We start from the raw sequence: 24,809 nt of genomic DNA, 5'->3' as shown, positions 1-24,809 counted from the left end.
AGGCCTCATTCATACTGAGAAAACAGGGTAATCAGATAGGTATTTTAGGTGCCTGTACACAAACGCAGTAAACCTGGGAAACAGACAGGAAGAATTCAAAGTCCTGTCACAGTCAAGGAACTATGATGTGACTGCAATAAAAGAGACTTGATACTGTCATGGATAGGTATAAACTGTTCAGGAAGGACAGGTGGACGGAGAAAAGGTGATAGAGTTGCACTGTATGTAAAAGAGCAGTGTGATTGGTCCGAGCTCTAATATGAATCTGCAGCAAAGCTTTTTGACAGTAGGTTAAGAGAGCAACAAGAGTGATGTTGGGGTGGGCATCTGCTATAGGCCACTAGACTAAGAGGATGAGGAAGACAAGGCTTTCTTTGGACAACTAACAGAAGTTTCCACATCATGGGCCTTGGTTCTCATAGGGCAGCTGCTGGGAGAGCAATACAGCAGTGTACAGACAATCCACAAGGTTTGTGGAGAGTGTTGTGGACAACTTCCTGGTGGGGAACAACCAACTAGGGACCATGAGAAGTTTGAACAGGAAAGAATAGGTAGAGGAAGTAGAAGTAGGTGGTAACTTGTGCAGCAGTGACCATGAGATGGTTGAGTTTAGAATTCCATGATTGCATCTATGACCCTGATAAAAGGAAGAAAGGAGAGCAGCATGATACGGACCCTGGACTTCAGAAAGGCAGACTTTGACTCCCTGAGGGAACTAACGGGCAGGATCCCCTACATATGCCAATGTGAAGAAAGAACCGCAAATGGAGCAGGCCACCAGCTTGGCTTAACAGAGAAATCTTCAATGAGCTTAAACACAAAATGGAAGCTTACAAGAAGTAAGCTTGAACAGATGACTAGGGGGTGAGGAATATAAAGACTTTGCTTGAGCATGCAGGGGTGTAATCAGGAAGGCCAAAGTGTAATTAGAGCTGCAGCTAGCAAGGGATGTGAAGTACAACAAGAAGGGCATGTTAGAAACAAGAAAATGGTCAGGGAAAGTGTGAGGCCTTTCCTGAATGGGGAAGGTAATCTAGTGACAGATGTCGCGTGAAAAGCTATGGTACGCAATGCTTTTTTTGCCTCAGTCTTCACAGACAAGGTCAGCTCCCAGACTGTTGTATTGAGCAGCACAGTATGGCTACATCTAGATTACAGGGATTTGTCGACAGAAGTTTTTGGTGGAAGATATCTTCTGACAAACCTGATGACAGATTGTGGCCAGACGGCAAAGCAGATCACTCTGTTGATCCGCTCTGTTGGCAGAAAGCAGCCATCCTGTCTGGCTGCTCTCTTGAAAAAATGGCCACCTGGAAAACCATCAGACAGAGTTGCATGGCCAGCAATCCCTTCTGCCAGTGCTGGCGAGACGTGTCTTTAAAGGGCCAGCCCCTCCCCTAGACACCTGTTCGCTGCCCATGCCGAGGCATGCCTACTTCCATGATGGACACCTGTGACCATGCCCCCGTGCCGGGAGCTGCACTCCTGGGTGTGTCAGGGTTCAGGCTGGCACCCTTGTGGTCAGTCCGCTTCCATCTGGAGCAAGTGCTGGCAGCTTCCTGCCACAGGGTTTCCCAGGCTCCCTGCGGCTTTAAGGGCCAGTGGCAGACACCAGAGAGCGCTGATGGCTGTGGACAGGGTGTCCCCTGGGGTACCTGCGAGGTGCCCTGGAAGCCTTTTCTGTTGACAGAAGCCCCCCTGAAATGTCTAGACTGGCTTTCTGTCAACAGAGGTGTTATTCCTCTTGGGGAGTGGGATACAGCTGTCAATGAAAATGCTGCATTCTGTCCATTTACTGTCAACAGAACACCTTGGTAATCTGGACGGTCCCTGGGTTTTTGTCAACAAAACCCTCTAGTACAGATGTAGCCTTTGAGAAGGAGGTGAGCAGCCCTCAGTAGTGAAAGAATAGGTTAATCATTATTCATAGAAGCTGGGCACGCACAAGTCCATGGGGCCAGATCTAAGTCATCCAATGGTGCTGAAAGCATTGGCTGCTGTGATCACAGAGCCACTGGCCATCATATTTGCCATAAATTTTCAATGGAGGTGGTGGTCCCAGCCTATCGGAAAAAGGCAAATGTAGTGTCCATCATTAAAAAGAGAAGAAAGAAGATCTGGAGAACTACAGACCTGTCAGCCTCACCTCACTCCCCAGAAAAATGATGGAGCAGATCCTCAAGGAATCCATTTTGAAGCACTTGGAGGAGAGGAAGGTGATCAGGAATAGTCAACATGGATTCATCAAGGGCAAGGCATGCCTGATGAGCCTAATTGCCTTCTCTGATGAGAAAACTGGCTCTGTGAGTATGGGGAAAGTGGAGGATGTGATATACCTTGACTTAGCAAAGCTTTTCATATGGTGTCCCATAGTATTCTTGCCAGCAAGCTAAAGAAGTATGGCTTGGATGAATGGACTATAAGGTAGACAGAAATCTGACTAGTTTGTCAGACTCAGTGGGTAATGATCAATGGTTCAATAGCTAGTTGGCAGCTGTTATCAAGTCTAGTTGGGACCAGTTTTGATCAATATCTTCACTAATGATCTGGATAATGGAATGCATTGCCTTCTCAGCATGTACACAGACGACACTAAACTGGAGGGACTGATAGATATGCTGGAGGGTAGGTTCAGATCCAGTGTGACCTAGACAAATTGGAGGATTGGGCCAAAGGAAATCTGATGAAGTTCAATGAAGACAAGTGCAGAGTCCTGCACTTCAGATAGAAGAATGCCACGTACTTCCCGGATGGAAGAATGCCATGTACTTCCCAGGCTGGCGACCGACTGGCTAAGTGGCAGTTCTGCAGAAAAAGACCCAAGAATTACAGTAGACAAGGATCTGGCTAGGAGTCAATAGTGTGCCTTGTTGCCAAGACGGCTAATGACATATTGGGCTGCATTAGTAGGAGCACTGACAGCAGATCAAGGGCAGAAACTATTCCCCTCTACTCAGTACTTGTGAGGCCACATCTGAATTATTGCCTCCAGTTTTGGATCCCATTATAGAAGGGATGTGGACAAATTGGAGAGATTCTAGGGGAGGGCAACAAAAATGATTAGCAGGCTGGGGCACTGGGCTTATTTAGTCTTCAGAGGAGAAGATGAAGGGGGATTTGATAGCAGCCTTCGATTACCTGAAGGGTAAGCAAGTTTGCAAACAACATAAAGCTAGGGGGAGAGGTAGATATGTTGGAGGGTAGAGATAGGATCCAGAGTGACCTGGATAAATGGGAGAACTGGGCCAAAAGAAATCTGACGTGGTTCAACAAGGAGAAGTGTAGAGTCCTGCACTTGGGATGGAAGAATCCCAAGCATTGTTATAGGCTGGGGGCTGATTGGCTCAGCAGCAGTACAGCGGAAAGGGACCTAGGGGTTATGGTGGATGAAAGGCTGGATATGAGTAAACAGTGTGCCCTAGTAGCCAAGAAGGCTAATGGCATATTGGGGTGCATTAGGAGGAGCATTTCAAGCAAATCTCATGAAGTGGTTGTTCCCCTCTATTTGGCACTGGTGAGGCCACCTCTGGAATATTGTGTCCAGTTTTGTGCCCCACACTATAAAAAGAACATGGATGTGCTGAAGCAGGTTCAGCAGAGGGCAACAAAAATGATTACGGGGCTGGAGCACATGACCTATGAGGAGAGGCTGAGGGATCTGGGCTTGTTTAGTTTACAGAAGAGAAGACTGAGGGGTGATTTAATAGCAGCGTTCAACTTCCCAAACGGGAGTTCTAAAGAGAATAGTGAGAAACTGTTCTCAGTGGTGTCAGATAGCAGAACAAGCAGCAATAGTCTGAAGTTACAGAAGGAGAGGAGTACGCTGGATACTAGGAAAAACTACTTCACCAGGAGGGTGGTGAAGCACTGGAATGTGTCACCTAGACAGGTGGTGGATTCTCCACCCCTGGAGATTTTTAAGTCCTGGCTTGACAAGGTCCTGGCTGGGATGACTTAGATGGGGTTGATTCTGCTTGAAGCAGGGGGCTGGACTAGTTGACCTCCTGAGATCCCTTCCAGCCCTATGATTCTATGATTCTATGAAAGAGGATGGAGCTAAGCTATTATCAGTGGTGGTAGATAACAGAATAAAAAGCTATGGTCTCAGGTTGTAATAGGGGAGGTCCAGCTATTAGACCCAAAAACTATGTCATTAGAAGGGTAGTGAAATACTGGAATGGGTTGCTTCAAGAGGTAGTGGAATCTTCATATTTAGAGGTTTTTAAGGCTAGACTTGACAAAGTCCAAGCTGCAGGGCCAACCCTACTAATATGCAAAATACACAATTGCATAGGGGACCACAATATCTGGGGCACCAATTTGCCCCATATTTCAAGGTTCTCTAGGCAGCTACATACTGCATATTGGCTCTGGTGGCCAGCCCCATTCCCAGGCTAGTCCCCACTCCCCACGGGCTGCACTCATCTGCCACTCAACAGTTTATTATTATTTTGATTGTGAAAGAATCCAATCTTGAAAAAGCCATAGGTAGCTTTCAGCCACAGGAAAACCAAACAGCCGTCTCTGAGACTCTGTTAGTATTATAAAAAACAAGCAGTCCTGTAGCACCTTCAAGACTAACATTTAGTAAGTAACGCTCTTTTGTGGGTAAGATCCACTGGGTCTTTTAAGGTGCTACAGGACTGCTTGTTTTTTGAAGCTACAGACTAACAGGGCTACCGCTCTGAGACTATTAGTATTATGTCATGTTACTTCAAGTATAGTGCTCAAAGTGTGATACCATCCAACCCTTTAAGAGCAATAAACAAAAAAGCATTGTTGAATTCTGTTAGGAAGAAGCTTTCAAGAAACTTTACGATGAGTCCGAATCAGTTTATTAAACTTAGGGCATGATTATTACTATTTGTAATTTGTATTGTGATATCTAGAGGCCACAGTCAGGCCCCGCTGAATGAGGTGCTATAGAAATGCATAGGAGCACACTGTCCTGAAGAGATCATAATGATCAGACATAACTAGTGCCCTATGAAATTTACAATCCAGTTTGGTCAATTTCTTAGTCCTAGGATTTTAAAAATCATAAAGGTCATGATTTCCGCTATTAAAATTTGAGATTTCACAGTGTTGTAATTGTCGGGGTCCTGACCCAAAATACACTTGTGGGGGGATTGCAAGATTATTGTAGTGGGCTTATGGTTCTGCTACTTTTACTTCTGCATTGGATGCTGCCTCCAAATTTAGGTGTGCAGACAACTGCCATCACACTCCAGCCACCCAGCTCTGAAGTACAGAAGTAAATGTGGAATCTAGTCTCCCATCATGAAATCTATTCTTGCGTGTGCCATACCCAATGCCAGGAGTGGGCAATAATTTTTGATGGGTGGGAGCCACTACAAGATTTTGGTAAGTAATCAAGAGCTGCACTTTTCTTTGAAGAGGAGATGGGGTCTGAGAGGGAGTTTGGGTTGAGGTAGTGACCTGGGGCAGGGGATTGGGGTGCAGGATGTGGGATGGGGTATGGGTGCAGGAGAGGATTCTGGTCTGGGGGAGGAGTGTAGGAAGGGAGCAGGGTCTTGGGGGTTGTGACCTGGAATGGGGGCAAGGGTGCAGAGGGTTAGAGTGGGGATCAAGGGCAGGGAGTTGGGATGCAGGAGAAGCTGTGATGCTAGAGACTGGCTCCAGCTGGGAGGCACTAACCTAGATGTCTCCCAGCCAGCAGCCCAGCAGGACCTCAGGAAGGATTCCTGCCTGTTGTAGCCAAAAATTGCTCAGAACAGCTGGCTGCTCCAAGTGGCACTCTGCCCTGGGAAAGCAGGAGAGGGGAAGCTTCATGTAATCCCCCACCTCGAAGCTTTCAGCTTCTATTGGCTGGATTGAATGCCTTAGTGGGCTGCATGTCGCCTACCCACCCCTGCTCTATAATATGCAGATTTCATAGTGGGAGGGTGCGGTTTCTCTTACTGGGGGTTCTGACCCAAAAAGGAGTTGCAAAGGGTGCATCACAATATTGCCACGCTTACTTCTGCTCTGTCTTCAGAACTGAGCAGTCAGGGAGTGGCAGCTGTTGTCTGGACCACTAGCTCTGAAGACAGCACCCTGCCAGTAGCAGCTCAGGAGGTATCAGTGCCAATATCCCCCTACAATAAACTTGAGGAACTACACCTCCCTCCCCCCCGCCCCCGCCGCCCACACACTTCATTCTGGGTCATGATCCCTACAACTACAACACCATGAAATTTCAGATTTAAATAGCTGAAATCATGACGTTAATAATTTTTAAAATCCTGTGACCATGAAATTGACCAAAATGGACCATGAATTAGGAAGGGTCCTATGTATATTTCTGTCAGACTACACAATTTCGTTATTCACTACTCGGTTGATTGTCTCAAGTTTTGCTGTCTGACATAGCTCTGAGAAAACAATTGTCTTCTAGTTTTGCAGTCCACAAGTCAAGTCTCTTGCCTGTTGTCTGCACTACACAAAGCCAAACAATGCTGCCTTTAACTCATTAACTGGAGCACCATTTTAAATACGTCTCCTTTAAGAATGTATATTTCCTTACCAATCTTGCCTGATATCCTTCTGGCTTGTTGAAGCTTGTTGGCCAAATACAACAATGGGGTAAGTAGATAGAACAGTTATCTTTTGGAGAATGAATTGATTAAAAAATGGATGCATAGTATCAAGTAGAGTAATCTTCATTGATTAGCCATTTAAGTGGGTTTGCAAAATGAGTACAACTAAACCTGCCTGGTAGTTTTAGAGACCAGATCTAGCCACAGCATAACTTGGTACAAATCCCCCTGGGTATGTGGAGAGTTAGGTTAAATTAGGGATGAGTACCAATTTTATTTCACATCCTCCAGTTTATTGTTTTCCCTGCACACTTATTTTGAATGGCTAACAAATGCCAAATTGGTATGTTACACTATTTTGCCTCTTATACCTGTATCCTGACCACTTTATACCAATTTGTAATTTTCATCCAAGTTTATGTTACTGCTGAATTTAGTCAGAAAGGACTTCCGTGTGAGTTGCACCTGCTTAGTGCAGGCTGCATTTGCTTAAATTTGATCCTCTACAGGCCTCATGTGACCTTTACTAACACTTCTAAATTGCAGGCCAAATCTCTCTGTTCCATAAATAGGCATAATCTCATTGACCTGATGACTTGACCCTCTTTATACCACGCTTGAATTTGACTTGACATCTTTAGTAACGTACATGCTGCTTCTCGATAATGATGTGTACCTCACATTATAAAATATCCTTTTTTACTCCATTTTCATGCGATTTTAATGGACTCATTGTTGTCTCCTTTAAGAAATCAGTATGAGGATCTGAAAAAACAACTACTGAAGCTTGGGTTGCATACTAAAGAGGCCTATATGGGACCTGACAATGTCCTTTTTAAATTCCCACTCAGTGGCTTTATGCTCAAGTCTCTGAGGAGTTCTCCAGCATTTAACATCTTAAGTACTGTTCATCAACTAATTACAAAGAGGAAGAAAAAATACTGAGTTATAAATTGTAATGCAGCCATAGCCTCAGGGCTTGTTTAGCTAATGACTTCATGGTATGTGAGGTGTAACTGTACAATTTACAAGTGTACCACATACTAACTTGCAGTCGTTACATGAGGATCTCAAAGCACGCTACAAAAGAATACCAAGTAAATCAAATCAATTTTTTTTTGAAAATTAAGCAGGAATCTTAAAAGATCAGGTTCTTAAATAAGTGAATTTGGGTTTTACTGAGAGTTCTTATGTGGATAAGGTGAACTGAAATTGATCTAAGGCATCTCGGTACAACCGGACACATTTTCAGTAAATAAATATTTTTATTTGTGTGAAAACTATAACAACTTTAAAGAAAAAAAAGAGTCTGTGTAATAAAAATGTATATATCAGTATTGAAACACAGCCTGAATTAAAAACAGTGACAACTCTGTCCAATATTGCAGTGTCGCACTTACTGTCCTGCATTAGCCCTAAAATCCTTACCCTACTTAAATCAATCATTATCATCTTTGTCACCTCAGTGGTGCCAAGATTTCATGCCATGCCTGGTAATAAGTATTTGAATGCAGTGTAATCTGAAGGAATAAGCAGAAGCATAGGACATAGGGGGTCCTGAATTCTAATTCTACTGGCATGTAGGTACATGGCATTTGCAAGTACCATTACCTTTCTGCTCCAGTTTTCTGCATTTGCAAAAAGAGGATAATACTTATTACCTACTAACCTATCTCAGAAGATATTATAGAGACCAACTTCTATTGTGACTTGAAGACCTCTTTGTAAGCTCTGAATCTTGACTGTCTCACCATCAGAAGTTGGCTCAATAAGAGAAGTTACATCACACACCTTGTCTCTCTACGGTAGACCCCCAACTCAGATGTAGCTTGCGTTCCTGGGCAACCACCCATAAGTCAAATGTTGGGTAAGTTGAGATGACAATAGGAGGCAGGCCCTACCGCCTTCAGGTCCCCCTGGGCCAGGGCGGAGGGGCTCAGCAGCCATGGCAAAAATGGTGGGTGCTCTGTGCCTGCTCACAGCGCTCACCCTGCTGCCTGGTTCCTGGCTCCCCTCCACTTCTGGGAGTCAGGAAACTGACCATCACTGCTGTGCTGGTCAGTTTCATGACTCCTGTGAGTGGCAGGGAGCCAGGAATCAGGTGGCAGCTGGGCCCTTGTGCTCTCAGTTTCCTGGCTCCCACAAGTGGTAGGGAGCTGGGAGCCAGAGGCGGGTGCTGGGAGCACAAGAGCCCAGCTGCCACCTGGTTCTCGGCTCCCCTCTGCTTGTGAGAGCCAGGAAACTGACTGGCATGGCAGTGCTGGTTGATTTCAACTCGCATTATTCCAAGAATCAGGCAAGTTGAAATCATGTAAATTGGGGGTCTAGCGTAAAATGTTTATTACTATTATTTGCGAGATTAGGCCCATAATTGGGAACTTCATGTGTTTTTCCCTTGCAAACAGATTTCTTATTTGTGCCTGAATTAGTTATATCTTAATATTTAAAAAACAATTAGAGCTACTTGGCACAACATTTGCTTTCATCTGATCGAAAGCCAGACAGTATTTAATATAAACAGTTTAGGATGTACACATTGCCTATAAGTCTTTTTATTCAATTTTATTTGCTGGAACAATTTATAGCTTTCTGTCCTATATGTCTTGAGATGCAAAAAACAAGAATTCTCAAAGAAAAAGAGACCTTCATGGACTGCACAGTGACACAGTGAATAAACATAGCTGGAAAAAAATCTTAAGCCACATCAGTGAAGTAGGTTGCATGAATTTAAACCAGTATCTAATTATTAAAAGCAAGTAAAATAATTCTGAGGCTGCACAGCTTCTGACCAGGTAAGAACTGTTACTGTTAGAGAACATACTACTATTTTTGCCCTTCCAAATCAAGCACTGACACCCGAGATTTTAATAAATAAATAAATAAATAAATAATCTAGTAATCATCAGAAATGTTAAATGTTCAGAGGGCAAAAATTGAAGTTCTGTGATGATAAAGGAATGAATAGCATCAGTGTATCATTAAAATAATTTTGCTGTATTAACCTTTCTTCTCTTTAAAGGCCTCTCAGGAGCTACTTGTGCAACAGGCAACTCCGACGGATTAAGTTGAAGTATCTCTGGCAAAACAAAGCAGCAGTAATGCAGCACTTTAAAGACTAACAAAATTATTTATTCGGTGATGAGCTTCATGGGGTAGACCCATTTCTTCAGATCAATTTCATTTCCAAAACAGACTGACTTATATAAGTACAGAGGACCAAAAAGAAAAAAATTGCAATAAAAACTGCCAAATCAAATAGGACAGAAGGAAGGGAGTGAGATGTGGGGGGATGTTAATTGTCCCTTCTGACATAATTACAGGACTATTAACATCCCCCCACCTCTCACTCCCTTCCTTCTATCCTATTTGATTTGGCAGTTTTTACTGCAATTTTTTTATCTTTTGGTCCTCTGTACTTATATATGTCAGTCTGCATTGGGAATGAAATTGATCTGAAAAAGTGGGTCTGTCACACAAAAACTCATCACCAAATAAACCATTTTGTTAGTCTTTAAAGTGCTACATTCCTGCTTTGTTCCACTGGAGTACAGACTATCATGGCTACCTCTCTGCTACTAGCTCTAGCAAGTGACAGAGAGATAGCCATGTTAGTCTGTAGTCTATGAAAACAAAAAAGCAGTAATGTAGCACTTTAAAGATTAACAAAATAATTTATTAGGTGATGAGCTTTGGTGGGACAGACCCACTTCTTCAGATCATAGCCATACCAGAACAGACTCAATACATAAAGCACAGAGGTCCAAAAATTGTTATCAAGGTTGACAAATCAGAAAAATTGTTATCAAGGTTGGCAAATCAGAAGAGCAAAGGGGTGGCAGGAAGTGGATGTGGTAGAGGAATTAAGAGTCAGATAAAACAAGATATGTAAATAAGTCCTTAAAATGGACGAGGTAATTTGCTGTCCTGGTTCAAACCACATGTTAAGGTGTCAAATTTTAATATAAATGACAGTTTTGAGCATTCTGTATGTAAACGGTTGTTAATGTTCCTTTTCAGTAAAAAACAGACTTTCAGGTCATTAACAGAATGGCCCACTCCATTAAAGTGCTGGCTGACAGGTTTGTGTGTATCTCTGACAAGTAGCACAGCGCTGGTTGGGAGCTGCGCCGCATTAGCAGCCACAAGCCACCAGCTTCCACAGCCACGAGGCAATGCGGCTAAACTTTGTTGTTTCTCTGCAGACAAGCGGAACTGGAAGGGGAAGACGTGAACCCGGCCCGTCTCAGTGGGGCGACAAGCTGGAGACTTGACCGAGGCTGGAACGCGGCGGCTGGGTGACAGCGAGCGTCGGGTGAGCCCCGGAAAGGACAAGCACCCCCTGCCCCCAGCGGGCCCAGGGTTAATTGCAATCAGGCTCAGCGGCCGAAGGATTCTCAGCCATGTCAGGCAAGGGCTGCATCGCCTGCGATGGGCAACCGCCGAGGCACAGCACAGCTGTTTCCCTCCCCGCCGCGGGCACGAACACTTCACAGACACGCCATTCGCACGGTGGGCTCGGCCACAGCAGCCCCGCCCCTCGGGCAGGGGGAAGTTGCCGACCAGCGCATTAGATTGGCCGTGCAAAGAGCACGGCACAAGGCAGTTCCATTGAGGGACCGCTCTCCCTTGTCGCGTGGCCGAGTGGTTGAGTCCAGGCCGGACAGCGGAAGAAAGCGTCTGCGCAGAGAGCGTAAGGCTTTGTGCGTGGCGGCGGTGCGCATGCGCTCAGGTGGTCGCGCGTCACTCGTTACGTACTAACGCGGTGTTAAGTTTTGCCCCCCGCGCTTTTCTCTGCCGCCGGCGTGTGTTCCGTTGGCGTCTGGCCCCTGTGGCTCGCGCCCCTGACGCAGGACCATGGCGGACCCGCGCCTCAGGCAGATCAAAATTAAGACGGGCGTGGTGAGACGGTGAGTGCGCGCGCGTGGCCTGCTGGAGCGGGCCCTGCACCCGCAGTCCTGGTACTGTGTGACGGGCGGACCCCTGCAGGGCCTGAGCTGCAGCTGCCGGCTGCTGAGGGGAGACAGGCGTCTGCCTGCGCGCGGCCCATGTCCCGGGGTTTGGCTCTGCCCCTGGGCTGTGCCGGCTGAGGAAAGCGCGGGGCGTCTCCTGCTGCCGATCTGCGGGCGGGCAGTTGTTTTGGCTCGCGGCGAGCTCGGGCAGCCGCACCCGGGAAGACCCCGCCTTGGCAGGCCGAGCGTGGAAACGTGGGCGGTAGGGGCGGGTGAGGTAATGTCTTCTGTAGGGCCGGCGTCAGGCCGTCTGTAGAGGAGTTCCTTGTGGCTCGACGCTCGTCTTCCTCGCCTGTGGTGCTAGGTATTACCTCAGCGCCTTTTCCTCTCCCCCAACACGCCCCGCAAGTCCTGGGGTCAGCCCTGTAGACTGACTAGTTATTTCTCAAAACAACGCAGTCCTGTAGCACCGAAAGACTCCCAGTGTTATTTATTAAGTGATAGGCTTTCATGGGACTTTTTCAGAGCATTAGCCTTGTTAGTCTTCATCTGCAAAAACAACAAAAAGTCCCGTGGCACCTTATAGACTAACAAGTATTTTGGAGCATTAGCTTTCAGGGGTGAAGATCTGCTTTGTCGGATGCATCTTTGCCCACGAAAGCTATGCTCCAAGGTATCCATCTATGAGGTGCTGTGGGACGACTTCTTGTTTCTTCCAATCAAATTCAGCAGATCTGAAGAAGTGGGTCTGTCCTGCGAAAGCCCATTGCCTAATAAACTGTGAATTTATGCTTATATGATCAGTTGTAGAACAGATCCAAATCAGAATGTATTTTGGTATCGCAGATCATGGCTGTAAGCATTGTTTACTGGGACTGCGTAGAGCTACCCAGAGAGCACTGTGTTGAGTTAATAGTAGAATCAAAAGCTTGTGTAAAAACCTGAAGCCTTAGAATGATTTGCTGGTCTTGTAAAATACACAACTACACTGATATTTTTGTGGAGGTTTCTCCAATCTAACATGCTACTTTGCACACCATAGCTTTGAAAGAACCATATAATAATACTTAGCAGTTTGGTTTCAGTTTTGTTTGCTCAGATTGTTTTCTAGGCATTAGAGCACCATCACTACAGTTGTGTGAAAGGCAGTTAACAGTTACCTCAACTTTCAAAATGGGGAAAATAGATTTAAGTGACTTCCTTGTGGTCAGGGAAGCTATCTGTATAAGCAGTGATTATACTCCAGGAGTGTTCACTCAGCTCTCTGTTTAAACCGTGAGGCAGCATTAATACATTTTTAAAAATGTTGCAGGCTTTTAAGCACCAGCCACATTATACCTGTTGCAGCTTCATGGAAGCCTTATTTTTATTAAAGCTTTTTTTCATTTATCCTATATTCACAGCATATGTGGATATTATTTTTTGAAGTGAATCAAAATTGCAGGGCACCTAGGCTATGTCTGTTCTAGCCCCTTCCTTTCAAAAGGGGCATGATAATCAGAGAGCTGGGAAGATGCTAATGAGGCTTCCATGAAGATGCGGTGCCTCATTAGCATAATGAGGACTATGCACAACTTGAAAGTGCCGCTTTCGAATCGCACGCTGCCTGTGTAGAGGGGGGTCTTTTGTAAGGACCCCCCAGACTTCCAAAGCTACCTCTTCAACTTAAAAGAAGGGAAGGGAGATGGGAGGGCATGACAACTGGATGCACTTAACTTCCTTTGGCAACTTTATTTTTATAGTCAGTTTCTGCCTCAACGACACACACCTGGGTTATGATTTAACGTTCCTTGTTCCTGTGCCTACCTGGAGACTTTTGACTATTCCTGTTAATAGTAGCTGGGCTGGGAGAGCAGTTACTGACTAGAAATGGAGAGGAGGTCTCCTGTTTGGCATGGTATTGTTTAACATTTTATTATGCTCAGATTTTAAAAGTTTAGGATGATTACACTTACATTTTTCCTTTCAACAACTTGATTGCTGCTCTTCCAATACAGATTAGATGGCTTTCAAATACGGATCTTTGTTGCCTGCAGGGCCAATGGTGTTTGGAAGAGTTCAGGAATTTCTGATAAACATAGGTTTAGAAGGCTAGGTGGTACAGTCAGCTTGCATGTTTTAAATATAATATGTACCTCGTACCAATTCCGGCACAAATTCCAGTAAAATAGTAGCCCTTTCATAGAATCAGGGCTCAAATAATTGTGGCTGTGTGAATGTATTAGTCCTCTCTCCACCCCACTCCCCTATTCCAAGAAATAACTATGTGTAGACTGTGAATATATCCTGAAAGCAACAGTAACACAGTTAGATGACCACAGCTGTAGTTATACTATACCAATTTATTAGTCTTTTCTTGAATCTCATATGGGAAAGTTCATAATATTGCTGCCTCGGACATAATTTCTTCCAAGAGTAGAACTTGGAAATACACCTGTCTGATCAATTTTTCGCTAGTTAAGTCTTGGGGCAGGCCTGTACTATAGTAGAAGGTCTTATTAAGGTGCACAATTCCAGCTACAGCAATGAAGGGTCCTGTGGCACCTTATAGACTAACAGAAAAGTTTTGAGTATGAGCTTTCGTGAGCACAGACTCACTTCATCAGATGCCGGTCTTGGAAATCTGTAGGGCCAGGTATAAATAAATATGTAGCTGGAATCAACATACCTTAATTTGGGCTTCAGCATCTCCTCTAAGGGAGGTTGACGGGAGCAATCATTCCTGTTTACTTCCCTTACTTCTAATGCAAGGCAGGAGAACTGGTGCCAACATGGGTGTCCTGTAAGTTTGGTTTAGTATGCCCGTACTAAGGGTGCTAAATCAAACTCTCCGAGATTGACCAAGGCACAGTTGATCTTCCTCTTTGTGAAGACATACCCCACACGCTTGAGAGGTATGGCATTGGTGTCATCCTCTTCAGCCTGGCACCAAAGTACATCTTAAAAAACTATAAGGATAACAGGTGGTGCTTTGGAGTAAATTCTCTGCCTTTTGTTCCCATTGCAGTGCCCAGGCTACTTTCTCTCTCTTTTGGAGAGCACCCTTTGGCTTAGCCTGGCCTGTATTCTCCTCAGTGGTTGAGATAATTTGCTTACCCAAAACGAGGAGCAGAGCTGAACAGTTTACTGTATACAGATAGCTATTCATAATGTAGTAAAATTTGTCTAATTATGAAATGTCCCCACTACTGTGGTTCAAGTACCGGTTTACTCAGTGGTGAATTTCTATTTGTGTGACAATACTGTGTCCTGTAACTCTTCCTTTCTAGCCTGATTGATGCCTAACAAAATTCAGTGGAAGAAACTTGCAATGGGATTGGGGATAGATGGCAATCCTTCATGTTTCAAGGTGAATTTGTTGACAGGTCAAAAGGGGAGTCAATCATCTTTTTTTGTGTGTCTTACAAATAGTAGGTTTTGGTAATCATAAATGGTTATGCATGCGATATTTGTGAGTTCTTCCTAACAAGTACTGCTTCTGTTTAGCTAACCTGAAAGGTTGCTTAATCACTTTAAAGCCATATTACGCTCAATAAATCCAAGTTCAGCCTACCTGCTGTAGAGTGAGTGAATTAGTTAATTTAAAAAAAAAATTGTTACATATCTAAAGGTCTAGAGAGTTTGACCTATGAAGAAAGGCTGAAAGAATTGGGCTTGTTTAGTTTGGAAGAGAGAAGATTGAGGGGAGACATGATAGCGATTTTTCAGGTATCTAAAAGGGTGTCATGAGGAGGGAGAGAGCTTGTTCTTTTTGACCTCTGAGGATGGAACAAGAGGCAATAGACTTAAACTGCAGCAAGGGAGGCTTAGGTTGGACACTTAGGAAAGTTCCTGACTGTCAGGGTGGTCAAACAGTGGAATAAATTGCCAAGAGAGGTTGTGGAATCTCCATTGCTGGAGATATTTAAGAACAGGTTAGATAGATGTCTGTCAGGGATGGTTTAGACAGTACTTGGTCCTGCCATTGGGGCAGGGGGCTGGACTCGATGGCCTCTTGAGGTCCCTGCCAGTCCTAGTATTCTATGATTCTAATTGCAAATAGGTAATGATTTTGAAAGCTAGTGTGAACAAAGTATGTTAAAAGCATGGGAAAATAGCACTGACATTTGCCCATAGTTTTCTTCTGATTAAATGAAAGTGACACCAGTAGATTAGAATGAGACTAAGACAATTCACATTGCAATTGTGTTGGTTTAACTTTAACAATCTTTTAACATTCTTGTTTAAATGCTGCTGACATACCATAATTACAGATCTACAAGCCTTGATTATAGAATTTTACATCCTAAATCTATGGGGAAAGTGTATTGAGGTTTTTTTTTTTTTTTGTAAAGCAGCCCTTCTAGAAATCACCTTTCTAAAACTGGAATCTTCCCAAGTTTGTGCTTTTTGTCTGTAGCACTTTGGTACCACCTCAGGTGGGAGAAAAGTTGGTGATTCAGTCCTGTTAACTGTTCCTCTATTTTCTTTTAAAATTGTATTAATGTGGAAGTTACAATAAACTAAACCTAATATGGATTTCTTTTAATCAGATTTCTGTATTTCCCCAGCAAGACTTTAACATTCTATGCTGTATCGTAGTTTACATATATAAAGCATTTCAGGGAGTGCAAAGTCTGCTGTCTTTTGATATTAGTGATAACATCAACTGGCTAAATAACAGTAAGAGTTTTCATGAAGGTCTGTCATGATATTGTACAGTTAATACAAAAACTCTTTAAAGAAGGAAATAAAACATGAAGTGAAGACACTCATTTTGTATAGTCTTAGGTAAATGCATGTGTATCTCTTAAATCACCCTCAGTATCCGCATCCAGACTACAGCACAAAAACCTTACACCCATCCATAGTAAATAATTTACTATTGTGATATAGACCAGCCCTCCCCACCTACCCATAACCTACAGTCATCCTCTAACTGAACCACTTATTTCCAGTGGTACCAGTATATTTACTATATTGCAATATATTTCTTCAACACACTTGGTAAATATAGCACAAAATACAGACACTAGAGGCTCAAGCCTTCATCTTTCCACAAGTAGCTCTCCTCTTTCCCTCCCAGTTTTTAAATGTTGTTTAGTAAACTACATACACGGAAACTAAGTTTAAAAATATGTTAAAGTTGCGGAGTTAAGCATTCAGAAATTATAAAATGCAGGTATTGGTGTTCCCTGTGCAAGTATGGCCCTGTTGTTCCTATGTATTGTAGTTTTTCATTACATGACCACGTTATCTTTTCTACAGGACTTCTGTTCAGCGCACACGATATACCTGCTCTGGGGCTGTGTCAGGATTGTGATGTGGGAGGAGGCTGTTTGCTTGATCAACAAATACTCAATACTTTTGGTTTTCCGCCTCATTCACCATGCACTAGCCACCTTCAACAATAAATAAAGCCAAAATCCTGCAAACACCATCCATTCTGTGTACTGAATGAGGCAGGAGCTCATTGAAGAGGTGAAGATAACAGACTGTCATATTGCATGTACAAAGCAGGGATTAAGATTGCATGGGTCCTTATTGATGCTGTTTTCTTCAAGTTACTTCCACTGTTCATTGTAAATTGGTGTACTCTGTGAAAGTCCTGTTGATCCAGTGTGTTCAAAACAAGTGATAGAACTACTGATATTATGTGGGATTTTTTTCTAAACAGATGAGCCTTACCAGATATAGTTAATTGGTGGGGATAGAACAGCCTCCCATCTATGCAGGCGGGGGGTTTCTTTGCAGGGGGTTAGGGGGCACTCCAGTGTAGCTGGAGCTGCCCCTGTCTGTGGTGGCCCAGGGTGGAGCGTTGCTGGGGAGGCAGCTCTGGCCCAGCTGGAATGCAGCCACCACCCCTGGGGCACCAGGGACTGGGGCTGCACTGCAGCAGGGAAGAGCTAGCTCGACTGGAGCAGCCCAGGTCCCCAGTACGCTATGGGCAGAGGCACTTCAGAACAGCCCCTGTCCCTGGAATGCTGCTGGGGTGGGAGGGGTAGAGAGTGTCTGGGCTGCAGTGACTGCCCCCACTTTATTGATTAACCAGTTAAATCAATTGGACAGGATTTTACTTGCCTTGTTCTTATTGGTGGGGGACAAATACAGGTATTGTGATTTAGTTTTCAAGTTTTATGTTCTGCTTCATATGGTGACTGTGCTGCCAACCCAAAATTTTGCTTTTTTTTTTAATAGTAACTGTTACCTTGGTTCCAGTGTAGTCTTTTTAAACAATTGCATATCCTTTCAAATGTCCATCTGCTCAACATCAAAATGGAGGAAATCATTGGGGGGGTGGGGGCAGGTAGTACATGCAATGCTGCAAGCTAGATGGGACCACTCATCTGGCCCAGATGAGGGTTTTTATTTTTTTCATCTCTGGAGACAACGTTCTTCATTTGACTGCTTCTTTCTTTCCAGAAATCCCCTCCCAACTCCAACACTACAGAGACAGAGTAATATTTCATATGCAAAACAAAAAAGCAGTCATGTAGCACTTTAAAGACTAACAAAATAATTTAAGTTAAGAGCTTTTGCGGGACAGACCCACTTCAGATTTGGAAAGTCTCTCTGACTATTTAATATGCAGATTAACTCTGATATCCATTAATTTGCCTAGAAGATGAGCAAAAGAGAAACTAGATTTGCTCTCCATTTGCTTTCTTTTCTTTTGTTCATTTCCTTGCAACATGGAGTAGTATTATGGATCATTGAATGTGAAGAGACACTTCAATTTGTCTGCCTGATCCAATTCTAGTACACAAAGCCAGCCAGCCTCCCTTCCCCATTCTGTTTTTTGGATTCCTTTTATAAGATGTCACGTGTTGCAGATGTTCCCTGTAGGTGGGAATGGGCAATGGGATGGAACACTTGAATATCTGTTCTGTTCTTTCATTCTGAAGCCACTTGGCATTGAGCACTGTCTGAAGGCAGGAACTGGGTTTGATGGACCATTGATCTCTCTCGGTATAGCTGCTGTTATGTGGGTTTAGAGATCTCTAGCGTGAAGAGAGGTGGATCTCTTGTTCAAGGCACTGGACAATGTGGGTGTCGGGGATGGGCAGATTCCCTAACTTGCTGGTTTTAAGTCTGTGGTAAGCTTTAGGAGAAATCCTGAAAATGCACTGTCAATGTATGGGAGTGCTGATAAACTGGAACAAATCTACTATACCTTTCCATTGGGGCGGGAAAAAAAAGGCTCTTTTGAGCTGTACACAAGCTATTTTTCTGTGAGTAAAAATTTGTGGACTTCATACTGAGCCAATATTTCTGTGAGTGAACTTGGGGAAAACAAACCAATGACAGTCTTGTTAGGACTGTTGAAGGTAGTAACCCTCTATCTCCTGAATAGCTTCAAGCATTCTTAGTGTCAATCTAATGAAATTTTTATTTAGATGTTAGTATGATTTCAAGTGATATATGGGTTTTTTAGTTGTTTCATATACTGCTAGATTGGAATACTTAACACTTTAATCCTTAATTTGGAAAATTCAAAACACTTGAATGATCCAATTAACAGTTTTAGTACAAGAGTCATGCTGGGCCTAAATTTTTCTGTACCTCATTCAACCTACAGATTGATTACCTGTCAGTTTTACCAATCAACTAATTGCTTTAGGTTAATAAAAGCATTGTTTCTTTACCCTAGGGAACTTAACTTCCTTCTGAGGGTAAAAATTCTTTTGTATACCACAGAATCCTTTATGTTGGTATTTCAGTTAGCTCATATAAATATTTTAGGATTATAATTATATTGTATCTTGTGAAGATTACATTTTATACTGTCTTATATCTTTTGTTTATAATGATGAACCTCTGGGAAATCAAAAATAAACCAGGAATGTGCACTGGTGTATGTTGAGTTCAGATTCATTTTATGGAATTTCATTGCGAACAAGCCTATTTTCAGATCTGATAATTTTAGTAATATCTGTTACAAGATGGTAATGTAAGTGGTTATATTAAAATGTGTGCTCTTTTTACCAGCCAGCTAATTTGGTTTGTGTGTCTGGTGTGGGATTTGATATCAGTAATTTCTAAGAATTCTGTATCTCTTTTTATTAGATTATTTGTAGTCTTTCAGTCAGCCCACAGATCACATTTGAAAAAGACTAAACACAACTTCAAATGTTTACATTTTAAGTAGTTTGAGCTTTTTCATATTGTAACTCTTTTAATTTGGTGTATTGATACCCTTTTACCTAATTCTATTGTTTTAGAATAGAAAACATAAAAATGAGGGGATGGGCATTAAACCCCCCCCCCTTCCCCCTTTTTTGTTCTTAAACTTTGGACTGTAACTTTTCATTTATACAAGCCAGGAGCTACATTTTTAGAGGAGAGTGTTTGTTCGACATCGTAGATGTCAGCAGGAGGCTATCATTTCAACTGCTAAAGTTCAAATATACAGAAGAAGAGGGGATAAATGAAGATATGGTTGAAGAAGACTAGCTACGTGTAGCTGTAAATTAACATAAAATTACATCTTGATTCTTCTTATGGAATGAATATACAGAAAACATGAATTCTGTATAAGTACAAAGCAGTTCACAGAAGGATGTGGGAAAGAGGCATGTGCATTATGAATATAAGTGGAAAACCAGATGTTCAATAGTTCAAGTTTGCAACACCCGAAAGCTACTGGTCAGTGGGAAATCAATTTGGGACGGGCAGATCTATGGAGGGAGGCATGATCATCCGGGTAGCCAAGGTAATCAATGCCTGTCCTCTGCAAAAGACTGCAACTCTGGGAAATATGCAGGACATAGTGAATGGCTTTGTTGCCATGGGGTTTCCTAACTCTGGTGGGGCAATAAATGGAATGTGCATCCCTATCCTGGCTCTGGACCACCTGACCTCAGTATATAGACCACAAAGGGGTACTTCTCCATTGTGTTGCAGGCAGTGGTGGATCATAAATGTCATTTCATCGACAGCTGTGTGGGATGGTTGGGAAAGGTGCACTAAACATGCATCTTTAGAAGTTAGGTCTGTACAGAAAGCTTCAGGATGAGACTTGTTCCCAGGCCAGAAAATCGAGATTAGAGCTGAAGAGATGCCCATAGTGATAGTGGGTGACCCTGCTTATCCTCTGCTCTTTTGGCTCAGGAAGTCGTATGCAGGCACCCTGAACTGCAGTAAGTAGCACCTCCATTTACAGGCTGAGCAAGTGTGGTGCATGCCTTTGGTCTTTTTTAAAAGCTAGATTCAGGTGCCTTTTGACCTATGAGAAGACAATATCCCTGCTGTGGTTTCAGCTTGCTGTATTCTAGATAACATTTTATGAATCAAAGGGTAAAACTTCATGCCTGCCTGGGTGGGAGAGGCAGATGCCCTTGGCAGTGTTTATGAATAGCGGGACACAAGAGCAGTTAGGAATCCACAGATGGATACTACAAAAATTGGGGATGCTTTGAAAAATAGATTTATGACAGAGCAGGTAGCCACATGAATCTGCTGCATTTAACTATTGTGATACCCCCAACAGTGACGTTTTCTTGACTCCTCCAGCTACACCCCACCTGTTAACTGATAAATGACACTGCGGTTTTCACAATGGTATTTTTTTTAACTTGGGGGTGAGGGTTAACAGGTGGGAAAGAGAAAAGGAATCCTACTGTCACGTGTTGGAATATGAGCCTTTTGCAGGGTGGAATGCGAGACTGTCCTTGCTGTCCCTCCCACCCTGCTCCCTCAGTGAGGAGAGGTTGGACAACAGGATGAGGAGGCTGCATAACTGAGTTCTGTGGTAGGTGTCCGTCTGCAATGCCAACATGGACCAGAAGATGTTAGTCTGCTCCTTGATGGCTGACAGGAGCTCTGCAGGGTCCTAGTTCCTGTACTGCAGCATGCTTTGCCACCACTGCTGGGTGCACTGTCTATCAGCAGTGACTCGGGCTTGCTCTTTCTGGGCCTCTTGCAGCTGCTGCAGAATAAGGTCCTGTTTTGTTTTCTCCTGTGCATCACACTGATGTTTTCACCCCCACTCACGCTGCCTGTTGAAGACTAAGTCAAAGTCAAAATTTAAATACAAGTTTTAATTGACACAACACACTGACCCATACAATGAATGGGTGTCTGATAATCACTGCAACTTTTGTATTCCAAAGTCACTTTCGGCTTCTTAAGGATGACAATGAGTCAGCTTCTGCAGAGCAGAAGCTACAACTTCTCCAGACCATTTCGTTGCAGACAAGATCCTGGCAGCGAAGGGAGTCAGGGATGGGTTTTGAAATACAACCCTGTCAAATGTAAAGTGCAGGAAGGAACTTCCTCCTCGCCATCCTTTTAAAGCAGGGGGAAAGCCCGTGCTGGACCTACCAGTGTCTGAGAGCAGCATCTGCACAGCCTGGTGGCTATATGGTGGGAGTAGAGGTCGAGCCTGCCATACATGTGGCAGGCTGGGAGTGGGCAGCCCTGTAAAATGTGAAGTGCAAGGGGGGGGCGGGAACCTTTCTTGGCTGCTCCTCAGAAATCCTTTGTTAGCTGTGTGGTGAGGAGGAGTGGGGAGATGGAGAGCCCGCCAGCCATGTGGTGTGGTACATCAGTTCTGGGAAATCTAAATGGCCTGGTAGCAGTGTGATGATATTAAGGGGGCAGACTTTCATAAAACTTCCCATGCTGCTTTTAGGTTGCAAAAAGAGACATAACTCTTCTAAGAATAACAGAGTGAAATAGAATATACACTCACACTCTGTGGGTACGGTGCTGGAAAATGTGCAAGCATGCTGCCATAATGCCAGATTACTTACTGGTGACTTGGTATCGTTGAAACCAGAATGAATCAGGCCTCCCCAAAAACCTAGTGAGAAAAATAGGATTACCTGGCTGAGACCTTTACAGAGATCTCCAAAAAAGGATAGATGTGCCATTCCTGGAAATATCAACAATCTATGCTAGGGGCTCACCCCACTTCTAGTGGTTTAAAAAAATATGCTCAGCAGAAGTAAACCTCTGCCCCAACCCAGGCACAGTCAATGGTTCAAAAAATATGCTCACTAGAAGAGCCCTCTCCAGTACTGCTGGACTCTAGAGCATCCTGCCTTGATGAGGGGACTGCCTCCTGGGTGATGAGTTACTGGCTGGCATGATCAGCTTCCTTGGCCATGTGCTGAATTGCTTGACTGGCATCAGCCTCCATCTCCTCACCTGTGCTGCTCTCACTGGAGAACTTAGGTGCTTTTGTAGACTTGTTACCAAAAACAGGCTTAAATAGCGTGTGGGGGCAGGCAGTTGTTTTTTTACCTTCACTGTGCCCCTGCCCCCACATCATTCCAGCCATCTGAAGATGATCCAGGAATGTCTGTCTGGTGGTGGTAGTCAGAATACATAAGGTTTTTTTTTTTTTGATTGTGCAGTATGTCATAAATCAGGCAATTATTAAAAGAGAGGCTCATCCACATCACAGGGAAATAGGTGCATGAGAGGGGATGGTAAAAATTAAGCTGCTACCTTCCATTTAGTCATTTTACTCTACTTTCAAAACCAACAATCAGATTATTGGCCTCTGTGAAATCTGCCACTCAGTACCACTTAATCCTGTTATCTCTCAGCATACAGACACGCTACCAGAATAACACAAGATCAGAAAATCTTCAGTTAAACTTTTAAAGGAGGTACTCCATTATTTTACTTGTTGGGCTGGTGAGATCCTGACCTGATCAGAAGAGTATCCTCAACAATCTTTTTAATATAATATTTTACAACTGCCATTAGGAATAAAAAAAATACGTGCAGCTTGGTTGTTGAACAGGAATCTCGCATGCACTGAGGAGGTGAATGAGTTTTGAGATTTGTTTGCTTACATTTGGATTGTTGCAGAGAGGTAGCAGTGTTAGTGTGTTTCTTCACAAAACAAAAAACCAGTGATAACATTTTAAAAACTAAAAACTTATTAGGTGATGAGCTTTCATGGGGCAGACCCACTTATTAAGATCTGGAATGGACTGAAATCTGCAGATCTGAAGAAGTGGGTCTGTCTCATGAAAGCTCATCACCTAATACATTATTTTGCTAGTCTTTACAGTACTACATGACTGCCTTATTTTCATATTTGGGTGGTTCACTTATTTGTAGTGTGCCAAATAGCAACTTCCTAGTCCTTATTCATGTGGCTTTGGGAAAGTTTCAGGATGGCTTGTTTCTTAATGCTGGAATTGCTTCACTTCCATCTAGTGCTTGTTTGGCCACGTGACACTTAATTTTTTTTTAAAATAATTTAGACATTTCTTGATCTGTTCTTCCCCCTCCCCCCCCCCCAAAAAAAACAACAAAACTTCAAAGCTTAATTGCAGATTTTTGTGACTTCTTGAAACAGCTAATGACTTCTGCGGATGTAAGTTCGTAGATAATGATTGTTTTTCTATGGTCTTTTTCTTTTTGAAAATTTCCAAAATATACGTGATGTACCCTTCATTCTTTTGTTGTAACTTTTCTTACCAGGTCAGTAGCCCTTTCAGGTGTTTCTAGTTCTTAAAGTATTGTAAATATTCTGTATTAAGTCTATTGGCTGTAATGTAGCTTGTTTGTCTGGCAAGTATCTTTTCCTAAAGAATGACATCACTGCAAGCTTGATGTCTGTCATGATCATCTTCTCACACTGCACAGTCAAAATGTGGAACTCCTTGCCAAAAGAGGCTGTGAAGGCTAGGACTATAACAGGGTTTTAATTTAAAAAAAAAAAAAAACCCACACCCTGGGGCTCATACTCAAATTCGACACCATTAACACTTGATAATTGCTGTCTTTTGTTCTTATCTCACTCATTACAAAGGCTGGTTTCCTTCCTTTGATGTTTGTAATTATCTCAGGCAAGACATTTTAACATCCCTCACCCACTCCTTCAGTCCTATGTATTTGATTAGTCAGGTAGTGCAATTTTTTTGGACCTCTGCGCTATATAACTGGGTCTGGACTGGAAATTCTATAGATCTGAAGTGGATCTGTCCCACAGAAACTCATCACCTCAAATCATTTTGTTAATCTTTAAAATGCTACATGACTACTGTTTTTATTTTGTTAGGGCTTATAAAAGAGAAATAAATTCATGGACATTTGGTCCATTAATGGCTATTAGGCAGGATCGGTAAGGAATGGTGTCCCTAGCTTCTGTTTGTCAGAGGCTAGAGGTGGATGGCAGGTGAGAGAGTGTTACCTGTTCAGTTCACTCCTTCTGTGGCACTTGGTATTGGCCACTGTCAGCAGACAGGGTACTGGGCTAGATGGTCATTTGGTCTTGCCCAGTTTATCTTACGTTCTTACGACCTGCTTTTGACATTCTAGCATTTTAACTGACTCGGGCCTGGTCTCCACTATAGAGTTAAAGTGGCTTACATCATCC

The 24,809-nt window shown here is 43.3% G+C and overlaps 1 protein-coding gene across 1 annotated transcript in view; it reads left to right on the top strand.

Annotated features, from left to right (window-relative positions):
• The first annotated feature begins 11,271 nt into the window (after positions 1-11,271).
• Positions 11,272-24,809, top strand: part of TBCA (tubulin folding cofactor A) — a 41,392-nt gene continuing 27,854 nt past the window's right edge. Inside the window, exon 1 of the mRNA XM_074994251.1 lies at positions 11,272-11,446. Within this exon, the coding sequence (XP_074850352.1) occupies positions 11,394-11,446 (53 nt within the window). The 5' untranslated portion in view covers positions 11,272-11,393. The remainder of the gene's footprint in view (positions 11,447-24,809) is intronic.

The sequence above is a fragment of the Carettochelys insculpta genome, chromosome 5, assembly GCF_033958435.1.
Source record: "Carettochelys insculpta isolate YL-2023 chromosome 5, ASM3395843v1, whole genome shotgun sequence".
In the NCBI taxonomy this organism is placed as follows: Eukaryota; Metazoa; Chordata; order Testudines; family Carettochelyidae; genus Carettochelys; species Carettochelys insculpta.
Note: the sequence above shows the minus strand (reverse complement) of the source record. Positions and strands in the feature narration are given on the sequence as shown.